Below are 20,683 nucleotides of genomic sequence, written 5' to 3'. Positions count from 1 at the left end.
TTCTTGCTTCATTTTTTTCCCCCTCTTTGAGCTCTTGCAATGCTTTCTCCCTGGAATGTATTTTATTCCTGAGGAGAACTTGCTGCTTTCCTTCCTCCATCCTCCCTGCAGATTTCTTTCGCGTTTTGTGCGACCTCTAAACATTTTGTTGGGCGAGTTGCTACTCGGAGTTATTAAACCTTGGTTTTAATTAAACAGCAGTCCCTTATCTAGAGAGGGAAGGGGAAATGCCTGTCAGAACCTGCTTCCTGCACTTGGCAGAGTGCGACAGCGTTTCAGTGATAACTTTTTAAGTAGTTGACTCTGGCATCAAGTGTTCGAAAGTACTTTTTAAGCTTCTGCTTGCAGAAGCTGTCTCTGATGTGGTGCAGTTTCTCCTTCACAATATATGATTTATAGCCACCAATCTAATAATCTGATAGAGCTTTTGCTGGTTTTATGCAGTGGGTCAAAAGCAAATTCCAACAAAAAAGAGGGGAAGAATGAGCTTGTTTTCCCAGAGCTGGTTTATGCAAGGAACAAAATGTCAGGACAGTGTTTTCCTTGAATATTTTGCATTTCCATGCGTTTAATTCCTGCTCTTTACACTTGTCTTCAAGTAGTTCAGCAGCTGTTTAGCAACTGTTTTACCTCCTCTTTAGCATCCGCTTGTCTTTATGGTTAGGCACTGCTCAAATGCATTCTTAGCAGGAGACGCTGGAACTCTTTATTAGGTGACACCACTTGCCTACCATCCTGGAAGAGTTTTAGGCCTGTGTTCACTGAAATGTGCAGTGAGTGTGGCTGAGGAACCTTTTGCATTTTACTGCTTTGCTTTATCCGGGGGTCTGGTTCTACAGTGATGAGTTTGTTTGATTCCTTCTGAAGGCGTCACTGGGATCTGGGAGAGGTGACACTTGGGATGGGACTTCGTGTTATTTTATGAATATTAGTTTAATCTCCTCATAGACACCCACAGACTAACTCATGGTTGCTGTATGCACAGTAAGTAGGTTCTTCATGCTGCAGACATTCTGTGGGATCATTTCAGTGCATCCTTCTGAAGCTACATGAAGGCACTAAGTCTTCAGGCCTTCACTGTGTTGATTGTAACCAAAATGATCAATTCCAACTTTGAATTGTATGTAATATCTAACAAAACAGTTTTCCCTACACACTCATTGGAACGGGTAATTACTGTAGCAAGTACAGACTAATTTGAAGTGTTAGCTGTTAATTAAAGCACTACAGAGGTGTACAGTTGTCTTTTGGTGTAACCAAAGCTCCTATTCAAACTTCATTAATCACTTTACAGTTATTGTGTTGGGAAAGGTCAGGACAACCGAGATGTCGGATCAGCCTGGAGTAAACAAATTCCGTTCCTCCCAGGTAGCATGGCATTTGCAGAGCCACTGGTCATGCTGCACCCATGGGCATGGCATCTCCTTTGTGATCCAATGCTCAGCCATAATTAAATGTTAAATGGGTCCTGTCAGTGCTCTGTAAACCAAACCAGGTATCTGCCCTCTGCTGGAAATTGAACCCAAACTTCCACGGATGAATTAGCGTGCATCATAATTAAATAATCAAGTCTTCCCTTTTAATTCACTTGGAAACAGGAGATCTCTCTTATGGAAAAAAGATCAGCTTTCTTGACAGGCTAATTAAGTTGCCAAACTGTCCGGCACAGTACATCGGCAGCTAACAGACGCTGAGCATGCTATCTCAACCTGTTCACTTGCTTGTCATTGCTGTTCATCTTAAGTCCATAATGTTTTGCCACTGTTGATTCATCCCTAGTTACAGCAAAGTTCATTTACTCCATGGGATTCATGGATTATGCATTCAGCCACCAGTCTGTCAGAGCTCCATCTTTGCTTCCTGACTGTTGTTATGATATTAAATAACACTGATTTTTGGTTTCTGTTCCTACAAGCTGATGCCACTTGGCCACGTAAATGTTTATCCTTCAGTTATTAAATTAAAGTGAAGTCTTTAGAAACTTCCAAACCCTTAATAAATGATATGAACACTCAGGGTTATAAATAGGATTAAACAAAGTCCTGCCCTGTGCTATGTATGATTTTCCATGCAAAAAACCAACTTTCTTCTTCAGTAATAATTGCTAGAGGTATGTAGTGGTAAAACTTCATAATTCTTTAAAGTTAGTGCCACATATATGACATTACTCTGCATAGAGTCATAAATCAGGATGAGACAATAAAACTAGTGAAGAGGAAAACCGTTAATGGTTTTGTTTTTATGCAGAATTCCATCAGATTTTTCGTAGACACTTTTTTTTCACCTCCTTTTTATTTTCTTAGGAATTCGTGGTCAGGAATGCACAAGTCAGTGTTAAATAGCCAATTTCTTTAGAAATTAAGACAAATGACTTGGAATATTGTGGAAAATGATTCTGGGTCCATGTGAGCATAAATAATAATGCTCTCTAACCTTGTATGTGTGCACGTGCTAATCTTAAATACAAATGCAGAGAGGTCATTTCACTCATATTTTCTGCGAGTCCTTAGGTTGTGATAAAGAATCAGCCATTACCTCTTTTACTGCACTTTAATTGATAGAGCTGTGGATCTCACTGTCTTACCACTAAAAATATCCATAGGGCTGCAAACTGGTGTGGTAAACCTTGTTTTATGTGAATAAAGGGTATTTATTGATTTTATTTCATTGAAAGAAAATGTGAAAATGGATAAATTCATACCCATAAGTTTACTATTCCACTGTCTGAAAATCTTCAATGTGCAGATTTTATATAAGACATGCAGATGTAAAAACCTGCTAAATGGTTTCATTGTAAATATAGTCTTTTGATCACTTGTTTTCATCAGCCTTCCTTTAGAAATGCTCTCCGAGATTGGTTTAATGTAAAACAGATTAGCTCCAAGTCATTTTTCTATGAAATTAGTGGATACAAGCTGCACACATGTATAGAGGTAATTTTATGTGATCTCAACTTACTTAATTTTTCCCCTCATGCAGGGCATATCATGTCCCTAGTGGAAAAATACTAGCAGTAAAGGTAAGATATTACAGTAATTTTCTTTCTCTCTTTCTTTGTCTCCATTCTTTCTTGACCTTGATTTCCTTCCCCTCCCTCTGATTCCTAGATCTCAGTTGGGTTTATCACATTAATCCACATTGTTTTGCAGGAAAGCTCTACATTAGGCAGAAGCTCTTCCCTGTGAGGGTGCTGAGGCGCTGGCACAGGGTGCCCAGAGAAGCTGTGGCTGCCCCATCCCTGGCAGTGCTCAAGGCCAGGTTGGACACAGGGGCTTGGAGTAACCGGCTCTAGTGGAAGGTGTCCCTGCCCGTGGCAGGGGTTGGAACTGGATGAGCTCTAAGTTCCCTTCAACCCAAACCATTCTACGATACCTAAACCTGTCATGAGCAGTAAGACAGGAACTGTGTAATGCTGGTGTTGTGTATGGATGCTGCTTTGCCCTGGTTCTTGCTCCTCATGTAATCTTCTGGCTCTACAGAGAGCATCCACTGTGGCAGCTGTGTTTGGTGCCAGCATCTCTGCTCTCCAACCCTGGCCCTGTGCTGCTGGGGAGCTGTGGGTGCTCCCAGAAGTTGCCTGGAGAGGAGGTGGAGCACGAGGAAATTCACACAGGCAGGAGGGAAATGAGTTCACCCTTTGCAAGGTTAATTGAAATCACCTCCCTGTGGCAAAAAGCATGTTCCCCAGCAATTTCACCTCCTTGTTTCCCTTAGAGTCCATGGGTTTGGTTAGTCCTGGTGGGTAAATAGGATCCTGAAGATTTGGGGGACTGGGTTCTCTTGTAGTTATTACTCATGGTGGTCCTGTCAGTCTCAGTTGTATTTTTTAGTGTGATTTTAGAAGAGATATTACATCAACCTGTGTGTGTTATCATAGTGTAAAATAACTGCTCACAAGCTGGAGGTCAGGAAACCTGCAATGATAGCGATCATGATGGCTTGCTCTATTAAGAAAATGACTTAACACATCCATGGCCAGGCATACCCAGCAATAAAGAGAGGCTGGGAGGATGGTAATGCCAGTGTCCTGACCTGATCATCACACGGATCAAGCGTTTTGACAGAGGATTACCACACTAATAGGAACAGCACTGGATGGATCTGTGAAAGCAAAGTTCTGTGTTTTGGGGGCTTTTTCTGATAATAAACCACAGATTTAGTAGGACAAGAAAACATTTGGAAAACCTGTTGATTAAAATGCTTTCAGATGGTAGAGAATCTTGTAAATATACTGAATAGGAAAACAAACCACTGCTACATATGCTATAGAGCAAACCAATGTCATTTTATATGAACTTTGCAGGTAGGTGTTGTGCGGAGGGTTGAATAGATTATTCACAGGTAACTTTTTTCCTATTAGAGGGGAAAATCTGAATGAAAACTGTGAGTGTACACTGGGTGGTTGCCATTCTTCAACTGCTTTTAGTTTCTCCTGCTCTTAAGCTAGCATTTAAATGGAACATTTGATTAATCATTTGTATACCGACTATAATACTCCCAAATTTCCTTTGAGTTGTACATACTGTAAAAGACAATTATGTCGCCACAGATTAAATAAGTGAATTAAAACAGGATAGCAGCTTAATTTGACCTGTGATTTTGCTCTCGTTCCCTGTAGTGGAACGTATGCCACTCCAGCAAATAGATGAAGTCATCCATGACAGCTTGTGATGAATTGCCGTATTTATACTGTATATTTTAATAGCCTCACACTAATTTAAATTGAGCACAGAGTAAATTATAATTCAGTCACTTGACTGCTTGTATTTAACTTGACAACTCATCCTTATTTGTCCTGGAGGTGTAGTGGAGAGCAGAGGAAATATGTTCAGGTATTCCTCTTTTAAAAATTAACCCTTTTCACTTGGAACGTTAGGTATGTGGAGTTCATGTAAGTTCTAAGTGTGCCAGGTGGTTTCAAAAGCACTGTATTTTAGGCAGGAACTTAAGGAAGATGTGCAGGAATGCTTGCAGCCCCTTCCTGAATCCCAGAGGACCACCACACCATTTAATTTAAAAATCATGGAATCAGAGAATGGTTTTTATTGAAGGGACCTTAAAGCTCCTCCAGCTCCAACCCCTTCCATGGGCAGGGACCCCTTCCACTGGAGCAGCTTGCTCCAAGTCCCTGTGTCCAACCTGGCCTTGAGCACTGCCAGGGATGGGGCAGCCACAGCTTCTCTGGGCACCCTGTGCCAGCGCCTCAGCACCCTCACAGGGAAGAGCTTCTGCCTAAGAGCTCAGCTCAGTCTCCCCTCTGGCAGGTTAAAGCCATTCCCCTTATCCTGTCCCTACAGGCCCTTGTCAAAAGCCATACATGCTTGCCATACTGTTGTAGTGCATTTCCATACATCCCCTACCCAGTAGTATCCTCAACAGTTGTTAGTAGGGTAGCTCTGCCTTTCTAGGTTATCCCACTATTAGAATGCAGGGTCTGTATGTAATTATAGTTAATGCAAATCAGCCAGAGACCTTTCTTCATGCCAGGTCGTTGTTGATTGGATGTCAGTGATGTATTTGACACTGATCATGCTAACTAGTCCTTGTTCAGATTGGTGAAGCCTTCCCAGGGAACAGGGAGGGAAGTTTCTCACTGTGAGTAGTACTTAGTGAGATAAAATGCTGATTTTATATTGTTGACAAGATTAAATTCTGTTAATATTCAGTGGGTGAAACCGATGGTATCCCAGCAAATTATTGTAAGTTTTTCAGGCTGGAAAAATGTAAGTGAATATTGTTGGCAAATGATTATTGATCTAGACAAGTGTGTTAAACGTTTCTTGGCAGCCCTGTATTACACTTGCAATTTAGTTTAGTGACAGCTTTTATAAATAACCCTAAAGCAAAGTCTTGATAGGAGCAGGTTATCGGTTTTTCTTTTAGACAGATTTTGATACTATAAAATCTGTGCGTTTGGAAATGGCCTCTGTGTTTTGTTGCATCAGCAGTACATGCAGCCTATTATATCTGTTCTGCTAATTCTGCAAATTGACTACATTTTGTTCCCCTTTAGCTTAAAGTATCAAACTGTGAAATATTGTGGTGACTATATGCATTTAGAATCCAGTTTGGTTTATATAGTAGTACTTAATAATTGAATGTGGAAGTCCTCAAATAATCATGGCAAGGAATTGTGTATTAAAGTTCACTTTCAGTGCTGGTTCTGCCAGAACCAGCATCCTTATTGAGAGAGTCTCTCTTGAAAATCCTGCAGGCTTGTATCTCCACTTTCACTGCAGTACTCGGTGCTTCAGTCCTGGGTAGCAGCCTGGCTCAGAACAATGGAAAACGAGGGTTTGGATGGAGCAAGGAGTAATAAGCATGAGAGTGAGCTGCTGAGTGCTCCAAGTCACAGGGTGTGTAGTTCTTTTAAGGAATGCTTTGGTGATGCTTATCTAAGCATCTGTATCATCTGCATTTCTCCTGTGTGTTTAACAGTTTTCCATGTTTCATACAACGTTAGGAATTCAGATAAAAAAGGGATAAATATTAAACTGAAACTATAAAGGTCATGGTAAGAGACACTCCTTCAAGGCACCAATGAGATGTTCAGAGGTGCTTCCAATACTATGCATATTTAGCCCTTAGAATTAACTTCAGCACTTTGGGACCTGTAGATCTACCACTCCTGCTCTTCGTGTTATGTCTGCGGCTTGTATTTAAGCCGAACTCATCTCATAGTCGAATGGTTAAACCACAAACCTGATGATATTTCATGGATAAAATTGTCTGTATAGCTTAGTTTGCTTGTAACTGACTTTTGAAAGTAAATAAGTTTGTCCTTCCATTTCCTTTCCTTCCTTTGCTCATCACTGTATTAAATTACTCTTTCCATCTATTCCTGTCTTTCTTTTCCTCACATAAATATTCCTAATACTTAGACGTTCAGGTTGTTATTTTGAATCGTTCATTTTTTTATGTCAACTGTAATCATGTATCTCTTTTGTTGTATTTTAGGTCATACCCTTAGATATAACACTGGAGCTCCAGAAGCAGATAATGTCAGAGTTAGAAATTCTTTACAAGGTATATAAATTTTCTCATTTTCATTATTCTTCCTTATAATCTTCCTAACAGCAAAATTTAAACCAGGCTTCTCTCTTTTTCCCTTTCTTTTCCCAGTGTGACTCATCGTATATCATAGGATTTTACGGTGCTTTTTTTGTAGAAAACAGAATTTCCCTGTGCACAGAGTTCATGGACGGTGAGTTGTGCATTCAGTGTGCTTTTGGTTGCTAAGTCTGTCAATGGGAAAACCGTATCAAGATGTGCTTTTCCAGAACAGAGCAAAATGCAGTGGTATGACTGTATTAATAATTTCACACGTAGTTTATAGACAGAATAGGTTGGTATTGGGCTTGTGTTACGTTCTTGTCCTGGGTTTAGCAGTAGCAGTCATTTTTCTCCTTCTTAGTAGCTGGCGCAGTGCCGTGTTTTGACTTTCGGGCTGGGAACAGAGCTGAAAACAATGATGTTTTGGTTTGGCCAAGGACTTTGTGAGCCTCATGCTCTGCCAGGGAGGAGGGGAAGCCGGGAGAAAGCAGAGACAGGACACCTAACCCTAAGTGACCAAAGAGGTATTCCATACCACAGCACGTCATGCCTGGGGGGTAACTGGGAGTTACCCGGAAGGACAGGGGGTCTTCTGGGTCGGACTTGTTGTTTGGCGGGTGGTATTGTACTCTTTTCCCTTGTTATTATCTCTTACCATTGTTGTCATAAAGAAAACAATTGGCCCGTACGGGGATCGAACCCGCGACCTTGGCGTTATTAGCACCACGCTCTAACCAACTGAGCTAACCGGCCAGCCCTGCTTAAGCTTTTGAGATCAGACGAGACGGGGCGTTTTCAGGGTGTGGCCGTAGGCAGCCCAACCCTGCTTAAAATAAGCCTCCAGCACCCAGGATTCCGGGGCGGTCTCCCATCCAAGGGGGTCTTCCATCCAAAAGAAAAAAACCTCGTGGCTCTTGGCATTGCGGTGGGATTCGAACCCGCGCAGGGAAACCCCAGTTTGTTTACAGGGCTGGAAAGCAGTCAAGGCCCACGTTCCGCCCCCCGGGGACTTCCCCCCTTCCACACTCCCAGAGGGATGGGGAGGAGAATTGAAAGAATGCAACTCCCACAGGTTGAGATAAGAACAGTCCAGCAACCAATGTGCAACACAAATCCCACCGCTGGCACCAATAACAACAATGGTAAGAGATAATAACAAGGGAAAAGAGTACAATACCACCCGCTGAGCAACGAGTCCAACCCAGAAGACCCCTGTCCTTCTGGGTAACTCCCAGTTACCCCCCAGGCATGACGTGCTGTGGTATGGAATACCTCTTTGGTCACTTTGGGTCAGGTGTCCTGTCTCTGCTTCCTCCCAGCTTCCCCTCCTCCCTGGCAGAGCATGAGGCTCACAAAGTCCTTGGCCAAACCAAAACATCATTATTATCAGCTCTGTTCCCAGCCTGAAAGTCAAAACACAGCACTTCACCAGCTACCAAGAAGGAGAAAAGTGACTGCTGCTGCTAAACCCAGGACAATTCTCCATGGGCTGCTGTGTTTTCCTGAGTGTAACTTCCCTACTTTTATTGAAAATGTAAATAGAACAGAAATAAATGCTGGCTTAATTTGTGAGTTGATATTTGAGTGTTCCATACAATCTGTCCTCGCTGACAAAACAGCTGTTCCTCACTTTTCCTGTTTTGATAGCCAAACCAGATTTTCTGTTAAGGAAATCTATTAACCCAATGTCCTGTGTGTTTTCAATGGAAATCGTCTCTTAATTGCAAGACAAGGAATGATTTTCTACCACAGCTGTTTAGCAGCGTGGCACCGAGCTCCTTTTGGAGTGTACTCCTGTTTCTCTCAATGTGAGTCTTCAGACCAAGAGTATCCCCTTCCCCACCATCTGATGCTATGGTCATTGTGGAGATGTATTAGTGCTTTGCTTTGATATCTTCGTGCTGTGTGGAATTCTTGGGGAAAAGGCAGGGAAAGCATTGTGATTGCAGCAATTTATAATCATTGCTGCCCTCTGTGTATCAGTTCTGAGAGTGTGTCTCATGGCAGCTGCAGTCCCCTTGTGTCTCTTGCGCAACAACCCTCTTCACAGCGTTCAACTCTTAGCATCACGTTGTTCTTGGGAGCAATAGTCTGTTACTCACTCCAGGATTGTCTTACGAGCCAGCATTTTATGCCTTCTCCAGGTCTTTCACAAAGATTCAGTTAAGCTGGATATAAAGAAGTAAGGATCTCACAAATAATATTCTGTGGAGAGAAGGCTTTATGGCAGGAAAAATTTCCAAAGCCAAATGTGTATCATTAAGCATCACTGAGTAGCTTCATTCTTTCTGATATAAAGATAAGAAACCTTTAGGGTTTTATGGTGCATTTTGTTTTCTCCCTGTTAAAATGGTCTGTTATTGTTATTTCTCCCTTTTTACATTCACTACCTCTGTCCCGGGCATCACTCTGCCCTGTTTCCAAGTAGGAATATTCTCTCAGATTTCCATATTTTGATGGAAAATGCTACATTTATTCAGCAAGCCTAGAAGCTCAGTTCCTTGCTGTTCTCCTGCTGTGTGTCTTAGCCATTTCTCTGCTCTGTTCTTGCAGTTGCCTCAGATTTGCAAGCCTGTGTTAAGCAGGAGTAGTCCCATGCAGTAAGGAAGCATCTGCTCATGGCAAAAACATGCATCTGTCTAGAGTGTGCATGCCCCTACTAATCCAGAGATGTTTAAAATGATGGACATAAATGCTTGCAGTTCTGAATTCTTGTTTGAAAATATTGAAGCCTTTAGGGTATGCATCCCTCATGGTGTTGCACAACAATGGTGTTTACTGACCATGCACTAATTACTCGGAATTATACTGGAGATGACCTCTGGTCTGCCTCATGTTGTGCACTCCTTCTGGCAGAAAGCAACAGCAATCATTTAAAGGAAGAACAAAATGCAAATAAACGGACCTTGCCATTTTTTTTCCCTGAGACCTTTAATTTTGACGCATAAGAGTACGGGTAAAGAGAAGAAAAAATACTTTCTCATCCTGCAGATGAGCAGCTTTAACCTTGACAAATGTTTAGCCCTTTGGAATGTCTTTGTCCAGTTTATAAGATTTCCTGAATCCTAGGACTCTGCCCAGTTGTATCCCAACCTTTAATTTTGCTGCATAAGAATACAGGTAAAGAGTTTTCTTAATTGCTGGACATTGGCCTCACTCTTTTCCCAATGGTGTCCTCAGTAAAATCTAGATGCTGCACTGAGAGCAGAGTTAGATCAGTGCTGAGCACTCTGAGGACCTCAAGCCTTGACTGAGGCAACCTGCTCTTGCAAGCTAATGGTAATACATTCTGCCTGTAATTCACTTGTCCTTTGATTTATTTATTTGAAATTCTACTTGAGTATTTTTAATTTTCAATTTTAAATTTGCTTTCTTGCCCAATAATTTCACCCCAGGGATGTTTTGAACACTGGTTTGGTCATGAATTTCCTTTGCAGAACATAAGGGAAAAGCCTCAGGACTCTACCCACTGTTGCTTTTGGGATGACTTTTTTATTCCTGAGTTTCTCCAAGCCTGTTGGGTTTGAGTTCTCCAACTTTGATATTCTGTCTTGTGACTGGGAGGTTTTCTAAGAGTTTGAGTGTTAATGCTGCAAGCAACAATAAGTAATGTGGGTGGAAAGACCCCCAGGTACTGTTCCATGTGTTTATTCGGAGTTTGGTAGATTTTTAAGGTCAGTTATTTCTGACATAGTTATTGTTATATCATTGATGGTGTTTTTATTAATAACCAAGGCCTAGAAACCCCTTGTGGCTTCAAATCTGGGGCAGTATTTCATTTTGTATTATCTAAGCACATTTTGTTTGTCCCTGCAGGGGGTTCTTTGGATGTTTATAGAAAAATTCCGGAGCATGTACTTGGAAGAATAGCAGTAGCTGTAAGTACTTCTTCCTTTATGTCTTTTGGGTTTTGATTGTGCGTGTAACACAATGATTTGAGTGCACACGTGCCCCCCTTGTGACACTAAGTCGTGTCCAGAATCCGTGTCCTCACTGTGGAAGCGAAGGTCCTTCCTAACCCTCAGGTGTGCACAAGGACACCAGGGTTAAGGAAGCCTTCCTTTAGAATTACCAACACATGAGTTGCCAGAGGCTCAAGAAATGTGGTAAATTAAATGAGATAAGGAAAGAAGTCATGAATTTGCTGGAGATCTGTGTGGTCTGTTTCTTCATGTCAACCCTTGGAGGATGGAGCAGTCCTCTTGATCACCTTTATTGAGCATTGCAGTCCTTCTGTACTATATGGTTTCCTTAAAAAGTGATTCAGAAGCCCTCTCTTAGCCTTTAAGGTGATTCCCTCATCTGCTGCTTCTCGTGTGTAATTTCCGTTCTGTTTGTTCTGCACAAAGTTAACTCAATTAGGTTTGCTTCCCAGGCTGAAAGATGAAGTCAGCTCCTGCTACCAGAATGCAATGGCAGAACACATTTTCTCTCTTCCCCTGTGGCAGATGTACTCCTGAACATAGATAAGGAGGAGGCTGCAGTTTTTATTTGGCTGACCAAGGCTGCCTGGGGACAGGCTGCTCTTACTACAGTGCTGGGACCCTTCGCACCTGAGCAGTAATGGTTGAGGAGCTGATAGTGAATTTGGGGGCGATGAGCAGGGAGATGGTCTGTGAGCTAGGAAAAGCCATCAATCCCCTGTATCTACTCAGTTTGGTAACTGTTGACAATGGGATCCTTGGAGGACCTGGTAGCTCGTCACTGTGTTTCAGCAGCATTCAGTGACTGCTCTGCTAGAAATTCACTGGCTGTGATTTGAAAATTAAATTACAGAACAACAAAAAAACGAAAAAAAACCCAAAAGTTCCATCTTTTGCCAGAGCTGAATAAGGGGTAAATGACCAATGTCTTAGTGGATTTCCCAGGGGAGGGAGATACTGCTAAACAATTGCTAAATATAAGGAATACTTTGATAACTTAAGCAGTTTAAAGCATAACAAAGTTATTCTATCATGTGCCATTTAATTAAGTGCTGGGCTTTCACATTCATTATACATCAAGCTGACAATTTAAATCCTTTAATCCAACACAGGCAGCTATTTAGTCTCTGTTCATTGTAATTCACAGCTCTACTTTCCTCTTAATTTGTGTGGCCTGCCCAGGGTGATGAGCATCCTTCTCTGATGCTGTTTCCTCTAAGTAGCTTCAAATCTGCTCATTATATAGCCTAGCAGTTTCTTACAGAATTTGAATGCTTTTCACCTTTAGTTCAGAGTAAAAACGTTTCATCTCTTCTTCCCTATGGAGCAATGAACAGTGTCCTCATATTCCTGAGTAGCATGTGTAGAGTGTAATAATACTGGGATGGGCCTTAAAGAATTTCTTCAGCTGCTTGTTCCTTCTTCTCTTCCTCATTTGACTTCATGTTATGTATTTAATACATCCACACTAACTTACCTTGTCGTTTCCTTTACTTACTTTTGTCTCTCCTCTCCTCCATCCTCCCCAGCTCCTTGGACTGATATTTTACTGATGTTCTCTTCCAATTATTTACTTATCCATAATGGTGATGCTTCAGCCCCACCTTTTATGTCCTGAGATACATATATATAGTTCACCTGCAGGGTCATCTCTCTGTGAATCTGTTAGTTAGTGAGCATGACTCCCTGACATGGACAGTGAGCTCATACTTAACAGCTTCTAGTTATTTTATTTGCTGCTTTAGCAGCCTGTACTGTGCCTACTGCAGTGCAGGGGGTCAGTAAAAAGGTGAACAAAGAAGCAGGAGCCTTCAGAGAGGGAACTTGGCCCTTTCTTCTGATTCTCTGTAACAGAAGGTGTGCACTGAGGCTGAACCAACACTGGCAGTGTCCCCTGCTCTGGTGCTTTTTTGCTCAGTTGGCATAGTAGACTTGTTGGAAGGAGGCAGTGAAAGCCTTTGTTCTCTCTAGAATTTATCAGGGGCAGCAGGAATGGCTCCTTTAAGTCTTCACAACCCTGCATCTTGGTGTCTGATGTTTCAGCAGAGCCCAGCAGCCCGTTTTGTGGGCTGGGCACCTTTTTGCCAAGTCCATAGACACCATAATCTCCACCCTGGACAGCTTGGGAAGATTACCCAAAGCCTGGAGGATTTCTGTTCGTGTACCGAGGAGGAGCAGGATATCAAACAAAGCTGGAGCTCACATGAATGGATTTTGTACACAAAACCTGGAGCTTCTGTAGTCTTTTTTCCCCAGTTTTTGTGTTTTCTTTCTACCTTCCTTGTACTGCGTACACAGAGTCATTTGTCTTTTATTCTCCTGAGACATGTACAATGCATTGGTCTACTGAAGCTGCCTAATAATACGTGTGACCTGCACATCTGTTAATTAGAATATCCCTTTGTTGTATGTGAAGAAGTTTTTAAGAGAAACCACTTTTAGAGGAAAATGATGCCAGTACATGTAGACATTTAGCAGCATCCCAACACTCCTCTCACTCTGACTTGATTGTCTTCTTGCTTCCGTTCTTGTTATATGAATTTGACACGAAAAGTGGTGGACTGACAGCCCTTAAAAATAGTGCTGAGCTCTAAGGTCCCTTCCAAACCAAACCAGTCTAGGATTCTGTGATTCAGGAGCAGGATAAAATAGTAAGAGAAACTCCAAGAAACTGGAGGGATCTCTGACTTCATAATAAAATTCACCCTAGTTGCCTGTATGAGGCAGTATCAATGAGAATGGGAAAGCTCTCTTCTTCTTGTGTACTTTATTCATGTGAAGGGCTAGTGTGCTTTTCCAAAGGAAAAGTGTATCTTGGGAAACCCAAAGTGATGTGGTCGCTCCTGCTTTCATACTGATGTGTACTTATTTGGGTCTGCCGATGTAAAATCTGTTCTACCTTTGCTTGCCACTTCACACATTTATTTTCACTTCAATTTCTGAAGCAGTGACATTGTGCACTGTATTTCGAGCGCTAATGTTGATTGAAGTTCTCCCTGAAAGGATGTGCACTTGAACTGTCAAGAGAGTGGGTGATTGACAGCAGGTAGAAGTACTTTTTGTGTCAAGGCTTTGTCAAGCCATTGTTGTAAAACCTGCTTTACTGAATACCAATAATTCCTGCTAGATGTTCAATCAAAAGATACTCTCTTCCAGCACCATTTTAGAATAATATTTAATACTTAAGAGTCCTTTCCTAATAGGTAAATGTAAGGTAAGTGAGGAACAGTGCTTTCCTCTGGGTTAGTCCATCTGGGGGGTTCCTGTTTGCATCTTTGCAGCCCAAGGTAAAGGGAAGAACTCTTTTTGTTCCTTTGCACACTGATGCTGAGAGAACTGGAATGTGAAAGTTTGTTTAATGCCGTGTCTTTCATAACTGCTTATCCAGCACATGTTCCATAATAAAGACGTTTAATAACTCACAGCTGTTGACTTTTTTCCCCCGTAGGAAACATTTCTTTTTTCTATGAATGCATGCTTTAAATTAAATAATTTCATAATGGTTTTAAAGATTTTGAGTAGTCCAAATAGATGTTTAATAATGGGAGCAGCTTACTGTCATCAGAAGCACTTTCACCACTGAGGAAGCCTGAAACGTTGCACCCCCTTTCTTTATTTTTGTATAAATACTTTTGTTTTTCCCTTCTTCTTATGACAAAATGCTGTGTAATTACAATTCCCCTCTTTTGCTTTTTGAAAGGCCAACATGAACAAGGCCACACCACTGAGCACGCAGACTTTTGTTACAGGGAATTAGCACCTTAGGCCATGAGATGGGTATGAAGTGTGAGTTAAACACTGAGGAATTGCCACGTAGAGCAGTCTACTGGGGATCCAGAATCATAACTTGCTGTACAAAAGAGATTGTGATTCCGCTGACACTGGTTTTGGTTACAAAGTTCTAAAAGGAATTTCTAATCCAATAGGATGGCTGTAAATCCTTATGTTCTCTGCTTTCTTGCTGTATGATATTTTTAGCACTTCTGCTTGATCACTGTAACAGAAGTAATTTCATTGCAGTCTACTCGGACAATGAAAAGAATGTAATTGTTTTGAGTGAACAACTACAACTTCACAGCTGTCGGGAATGCTTTATTGTTCTGGAGATGCACAAAGTGTCAGGGAAGTGAATGAAATGTCTCAGAGATGGGAACTTTATAGGAAAGATTTGCTCTGTTAAAAAAAGCTGGCTGAGAGCAGGGACAGGTGGGGTTAAGGAGCAGGAGGAGAAATGTGTTTGTTGAATCTTGCTCTTTGGGCTTGTAGTAAATCTAGGGGAAAATCAGGGTGTTAAAAATGCAAGAGTATTGGTGGTTTATTACTTACAGAAACAAAACCTGCAGAGAGGATGACTTGTAACACCCAACTGATGTCTTAGAGAATGGACTGATGGGCTTGTTCGATTGTTATATTGTACACAGGAAATAGAGTGGCAGTTGGATCCAGTGATAGAATCCCAAACTGGTTTGGGTTGAAGGGACCTTAAAGCTCATCCAGTTCCAACCCCTGCCACGGGCAGGGACACCTTCCACACTTTTTGGCCCTGGCTCTGTACTTCATTGGAATTCGGGTCTTTAATGACTCATGCCAGCTGAGATGTGCAGTATTTCTTACCAGGAATCTTTAATATGTGTTGCTTTTCCTTTTCAATTCAGGTTGTGAAAGGCCTTACGTATTTATGGAGTCTAAAGATTCTGCACAGAGGTGAGTAACAGATGTTTTCTGTTTTCCAATGAAATACCATATTATTTTATATTAACAACACTGCTATGGAGACAGTCGATCTTATAAACACCTGCTTTGATTCCAGTGGAGTAATGCAGAATGAATCTTGCTCATTAGCCTTGCATGTTTTCTGATAAAATATTTTTACTGCTCTTCCCTTTTATTGCCCTCCCTGTTCTCCTACAAAGAAAAAGACTGAAGAAAGAAACAAATTTTATGGAGATGGAGATGCGCAGTGTTACAGGCAGGTGCCCAGTGGCAAAATGAGCAAGGCAAATCAGGTGTTTGCCTGGGATTGAAAATAGAAGGTGGATAATGAGTTTTCTTATGTACCTCAGAAACCTCACGTGACAGCCACAGGCATGGCGAGAGTCTCTAAAATCGTGGCCCACTGTCCTCTAACATGGTCGTGAACAATGAAGGAACCTTTAAACCTGCTTGTGCATAAGGCATTTTATTTTGGGGTTTTGCTGTTTGTTCTCCTTCCTGAAGCTCATCTGTGTTTTTTTAAACTTCTCATTTAGAATCATAGAATAGTTAGGGTTGGAAAGGACCTTTAGATCATCCAGTTCCAATCCCCTGCCATGGGCAGGGACACCTCACACTAAACCATCTCACCCAAAGCTTCGTCCAGCCTGGCCTTGAACACTGCCAGGGATGGAGCATTCACAACCTCCCTGGGCTACCCATTCCAGTGCCTCACCACCCTTACAGGAAATAATTTCCTCCTTATATCCAATCTAAAATTTAGTTCTTGCTTTTTAATGTTATTTTATTTTGTTACAAATATACCTGTGGTGGAAAGTTAATTTAGATGTATTAGAACTTTCAAAATCAGTGCCAGTTCTAGAACAGTGGAAAACGCTGTTTAAAGAACAAAGAAGCTCTTCACCCATCACCATCCCCCACCCCACCCCCCCAAAAAAAGGAAAACTCATTACATTTATAATGTGTCTAAAGTGTCTGAAAGTAACTGCTCTGGTTCCTAATGTTGCTAACAATACTGTTTAATTTAACCCATCTGCTCACTCAGCCCGAGTGCACAGTTGGAGCGTGCAGTAACCCACATCATTGGGGATTGAAAGAGAAGGGTAAAGTAGAGAGACACGTAGAAAATCTTAAGTTGCAGACCAAGTAGGTAAGAGCATTTCTTGTGGGGTGACTGGTTCTAGTGGCTGAGAGGTAGGTTCAAGGCTGAGCAAGGTGATGAGCAACGCCTAGGTTGTGTGCCTGGTGGCCTGGTATGATCAGTGCAAGGAGCTGGGCACCTCTGGAGAGTCATCCAGAAATCTGTGCTCTGAGTGGTAAGAACATGCTAATGGGAAACACTGATTATGGTATTGGGGTCCTGCCCATCCTTAGACCTTGGACTGTCCTCAGGCTTTTGTGGAGAGTTTGAGTGGAGGAGGAGTTTGATCCTTCCTTTGTGCAGTGCCCCAGCGAACAGCTGTGCAACAGGACATTGGCTTTGATTCCTCCTCAGTATCACAGCATCTCCTTCTTGGGAGGTCATTGTGATGTGAGAGCACAGGCTCTCTCCCGGATGGCAGAAAAAGGCCTGTGGCCAGAAGAGTGAGTAGAGATCAAGTAAGGTCTTGGCTTTGTTACCCCCGATTAGAGGCTCAGTGAAACACTAAGGCTGCTAGTGTATTTGACCCTTGGCTGTTGCTGGATTAAGACAACAGAAATAACCCCGAATCCATGACCAGCTCAGTGCAGGCACAGGTTGCCAAGAAGGTTTCATTTCTGATGATAGTTTCAACATTTCACTTACTAGCCTGGATGTTGCCAAATGCAGATTTAGTAGCTCCATCCACTTGCAGCAAGAGGATGAACAGTCTACATGCCAGAGCTGCTACAGCAATTGTCAGAATAAATGACAAGGTAGCTGGAACATCCATGGCTGGACATTACTACACACTTTTATAACACCCAAAGAGAGAAAAGGCACATTTGAATCTTATTTTTCATTTTCTCATTTAAGATTCTGGTCACCTCCTCAATGTGATTTGGAGAGAGCATTGTGGGCAAGCATAAGTACTATAACTGCAACGTTTTATTGTTTGTTCTGCTGTAAATTTAGAACCTGGATCTGATTTTTTGCCTTGCCAGTAAAACAAAATCCCCCCTTTTATATGGGTTTCATTGCCTTGATTGAAGAGCAGCTCTGAGTTTTTGATGAATTATGTATGGTCCTTGCCATGGCCTAAATAAAAGCGCAGAAACTGATTTTTCATCACACTTCAGATGTTTCTGGCCTTGTCTGTTGCTGGAATGACCAAGGTGAGAACAGCACTGCAGAGTGCCATGGAGGGGCTAAGTAGAATTCCAGGTTCAGCAGAGTTTCCTCAAGGTTTTCAGTCTCGGTATCTGTTTTGAGGACACAGAAAAAGTGTGTGTACTTCTCTGTTTTAAAAATGGGTACAAAGTAATACCATGCCAGGGAAATGCCTGTTTCTCAGAGTAACCTCTGGCTACTGGTTTTAATGCATCAGAGGTAAAAGAAAGACAGTTTAACCCTGACATCCTTGCTGTCACATGTAGAAGATCATGCAGGAAGCTCATACAGGCTAAGGAGTCAATAGTTTCCACCGCAGCATAAGGAAGGTGGAGAAGCTGTGTAAGGCAGCACAGCAAAGACTGTTTGTGACTAGAGCGTGGATTAAAGCAAAGGAAACAAACAATGAGCAAGTCTTTTATTGCAGATCAGACATTTCAGCAAATATTACAGCTTAACTTCAAAACAAACCTTGCAACTAATGAGGTGATAGCCGTGCATATTAATAAACCCAACGCTGTAGTCTTAGTCATCACACCCACATCAAACGTAAACATAAGATTAACACCTACACCACTTCTTTGGAAGATGTGAGAATGTCCCAATGATAAGTGTGCTCTTTTCCCCAGAGGATAAGAAGTAGAAATGGAAGGGTAATGAGAAATTAACTTAGATTTAAAACAGATTTAGCAATTAAACAAGTCTAATCATGTACAAAGTCAAAGTTTGTATAAAGACAAACCAAAATCTGTTAAGTTCAAGAATAAGTATAGACCGTATGCATTTTATCTGCTACGTTTTTTTCTCTTCACACCTCCTTATTAAAGGAAATGTATGAAATCAATGTTACCCACTTGTGTTTAATTGTGCTCATCTGTATTTGTATGTGTGTTGGGGGCTGGTATATATTTGTGCTGGTTTGGGCCCCTTGGTTTTTGAGCGGGCTTTAGATCTGTCAGAGTTTTTGAGGTCTCTTCTGATTTGTGATGCGTGAGGCTGAGCAGAGTTGATGATCTCAAGATGTTCCCAGGCTGTTGGTGGCTGGGTGAAGGAGAAGGGAGGTTTGTGCATCACTCAGACCATCTCTTTTTTACCCTGGGTTATTCCCGTAGATGGATATTCAAATCTTCTTTGTTCTGACAAGCTGCTGGAGCTGAGGTGAGGAGTGATGGTTGGTAGGGGCAGGTACTAGTGCAACAGGGACAAGGAGTGTTCCCATCTTAGTTTGCTGAGGATTTCACCAGAAGTGCTCAGAGCAGTGTATTTGATTTTTCACCCATCCTTTTTTTAGCTTTATGGGAGAAAATTGTTAGTGAAGAATATAAAGAAGCACAAAAATACTAGGGCATGTGTATGTATACCTCTGAATATTCACATGTGTAGCTAAGCACATACATGCACACTCATGGACCACTTAAGCTTACTTACAACAAAATACTCCTGGCCTTTGCAACAAGCATGCTGAGGAAGTCATTATGGCAAGGAAGTATTGTCATTTTCCCAGCAGCTTCTCTTTAACAGCTATGTTCTGTGAGCTGCCTGCAGGTAGAACCGTGCTTTTGTATCTCCTCTTCCTTGAACCTGGTGTGCTGTGGTTTTATATGTTTAAAAGACAGGAAAAGTCAAGAGACAGCTTTTAGAAATATGTTGTTTTGTTGGGTTTTTTTTCCCCTCACAATCACTAATCCGTTTGCTTTCAATAAAACAAGATGAAATGTTTGGTGTTCACAAAGCTGAAGCCGTGACAGTTCTGTTTACTGGTAAGCACAAGCTTTGGAGGTCCCATTTATTTGCAGAGAGGTGAAACTACTTAGGCAGATATATCATAAAGAGGACTTGTTCCTCCTCTATAATGATGCTTCATGGAAATCATTTGTATTAAGCAAGCACTGGTAATGGGAGCATAATGACCCCTTTTGGCTCTTGTTTAAATTCTTTCACTTCTAAACAGTAATATTAATCACAAGCAGATGGTGCAGAACATTATTTATGCACATTTGTTTTCCAAAACCAAAAAGAAATGTTTAACCCATTAACTGAAGCTGTTCATGAAACAAAAAGGCCAATTTACTGATTGGGTGATTTTTCTCCCCACTTTCGATGTGAGATACTTTGTGAAGTGACATCTTCGTTGAGGATTGTCACTTCCCTTCCTTCTTGAGGAAACCAACACAACCCTTGGAATTCATAGCAAATATTTGCTTAAACCCCCTATTTGTGGTGCTAGTTAAATTCTGCTGCAAGGATAGTGTTTTTGTTATAGCAGTGCTTGGTTGGCTACAGCTTGCTCAGTGGAGGCCCCAGCCTGCACAAGCTGCCCTTTCTTCATGGGCTTCTCTGCCTTTGTGGGCTGAGGCTTCCGTTCCTTCATGGGCTGACCATTGATGCTTTTTTCTTTTAGGAATTTCTCCTTTTATTATTGTTTTATTTGTGGAAGGATTTCAGGATCAAGCAATGCTCATTGAATGACAGATGTTCTTTTTAATTATTTTGACTTACTGTCCTTTCCCAGGGAAGGGAAGTTGGGTCTGCACATCCCCAGTGACACAAGGTCACATAGCTGGACACATTGGTTCTAACTTGGTGGGAGCTGGCAGCCCCTGTGGGACAGGGGACAAACGTGACATGTTGGTTTCCTCCAGTGACTTGTGTTAAGGGAATAAGGACTTGTAGGATGCCCTTGGAGCACATAGAATCATAGAAT

General features: G+C 41.7%; 1 protein-coding gene and 1 non-coding gene across 6 annotated transcripts in view; one reads left to right on the top strand and one right to left on the bottom strand.

Moving 5' to 3' along the window:
• Window positions 1–20,683, top strand: part of MAP2K5 (mitogen-activated protein kinase kinase 5) — a 121,959-nt gene that overhangs the window by 38,374 nt on the left and 62,902 nt on the right. For all 5 annotated transcript variants that reach the window (XM_061371148.1, XM_061371146.1, XM_061371145.1 and 2 more), the window contains exons 9-13: window positions 2,980–3,019; window positions 6,958–7,026; window positions 7,123–7,204; window positions 10,870–10,931; window positions 15,632–15,680. In XM_061371148.1, the coding sequence (XP_061227132.1) occupies window positions 2,980–3,019; window positions 6,958–7,026; window positions 7,123–7,204; window positions 10,870–10,931; window positions 15,632–15,680 (302 nt within the window). The remainder of the gene's footprint in view (window positions 1–2,979; window positions 3,020–6,957; window positions 7,027–7,122; window positions 7,205–10,869; window positions 10,932–15,631; window positions 15,681–20,683) is intronic.
• On the bottom strand, window positions 7,733–7,806 carry TRNAI-AAU (transfer RNA isoleucine (anticodon AAU)). Its single transcript has one exon. It is a non-coding gene; the product is annotated as a tRNA-Ile (tRNA).

Source organism: Neopsephotus bourkii, unplaced genomic scaffold (assembly GCF_033783945.1).
Source record: "Neopsephotus bourkii isolate Nb327-2 ecotype Australia unplaced genomic scaffold, CSIRO-AGI_Nbou_v1 NB_1572, whole genome shotgun sequence".
Taxonomy (NCBI): domain Eukaryota; kingdom Metazoa; phylum Chordata; class Aves; order Psittaciformes; family Psittacidae; genus Neopsephotus; species Neopsephotus bourkii.
Note: the sequence above shows the minus strand (reverse complement) of the source record. Positions and strands in the feature narration are given on the sequence as shown.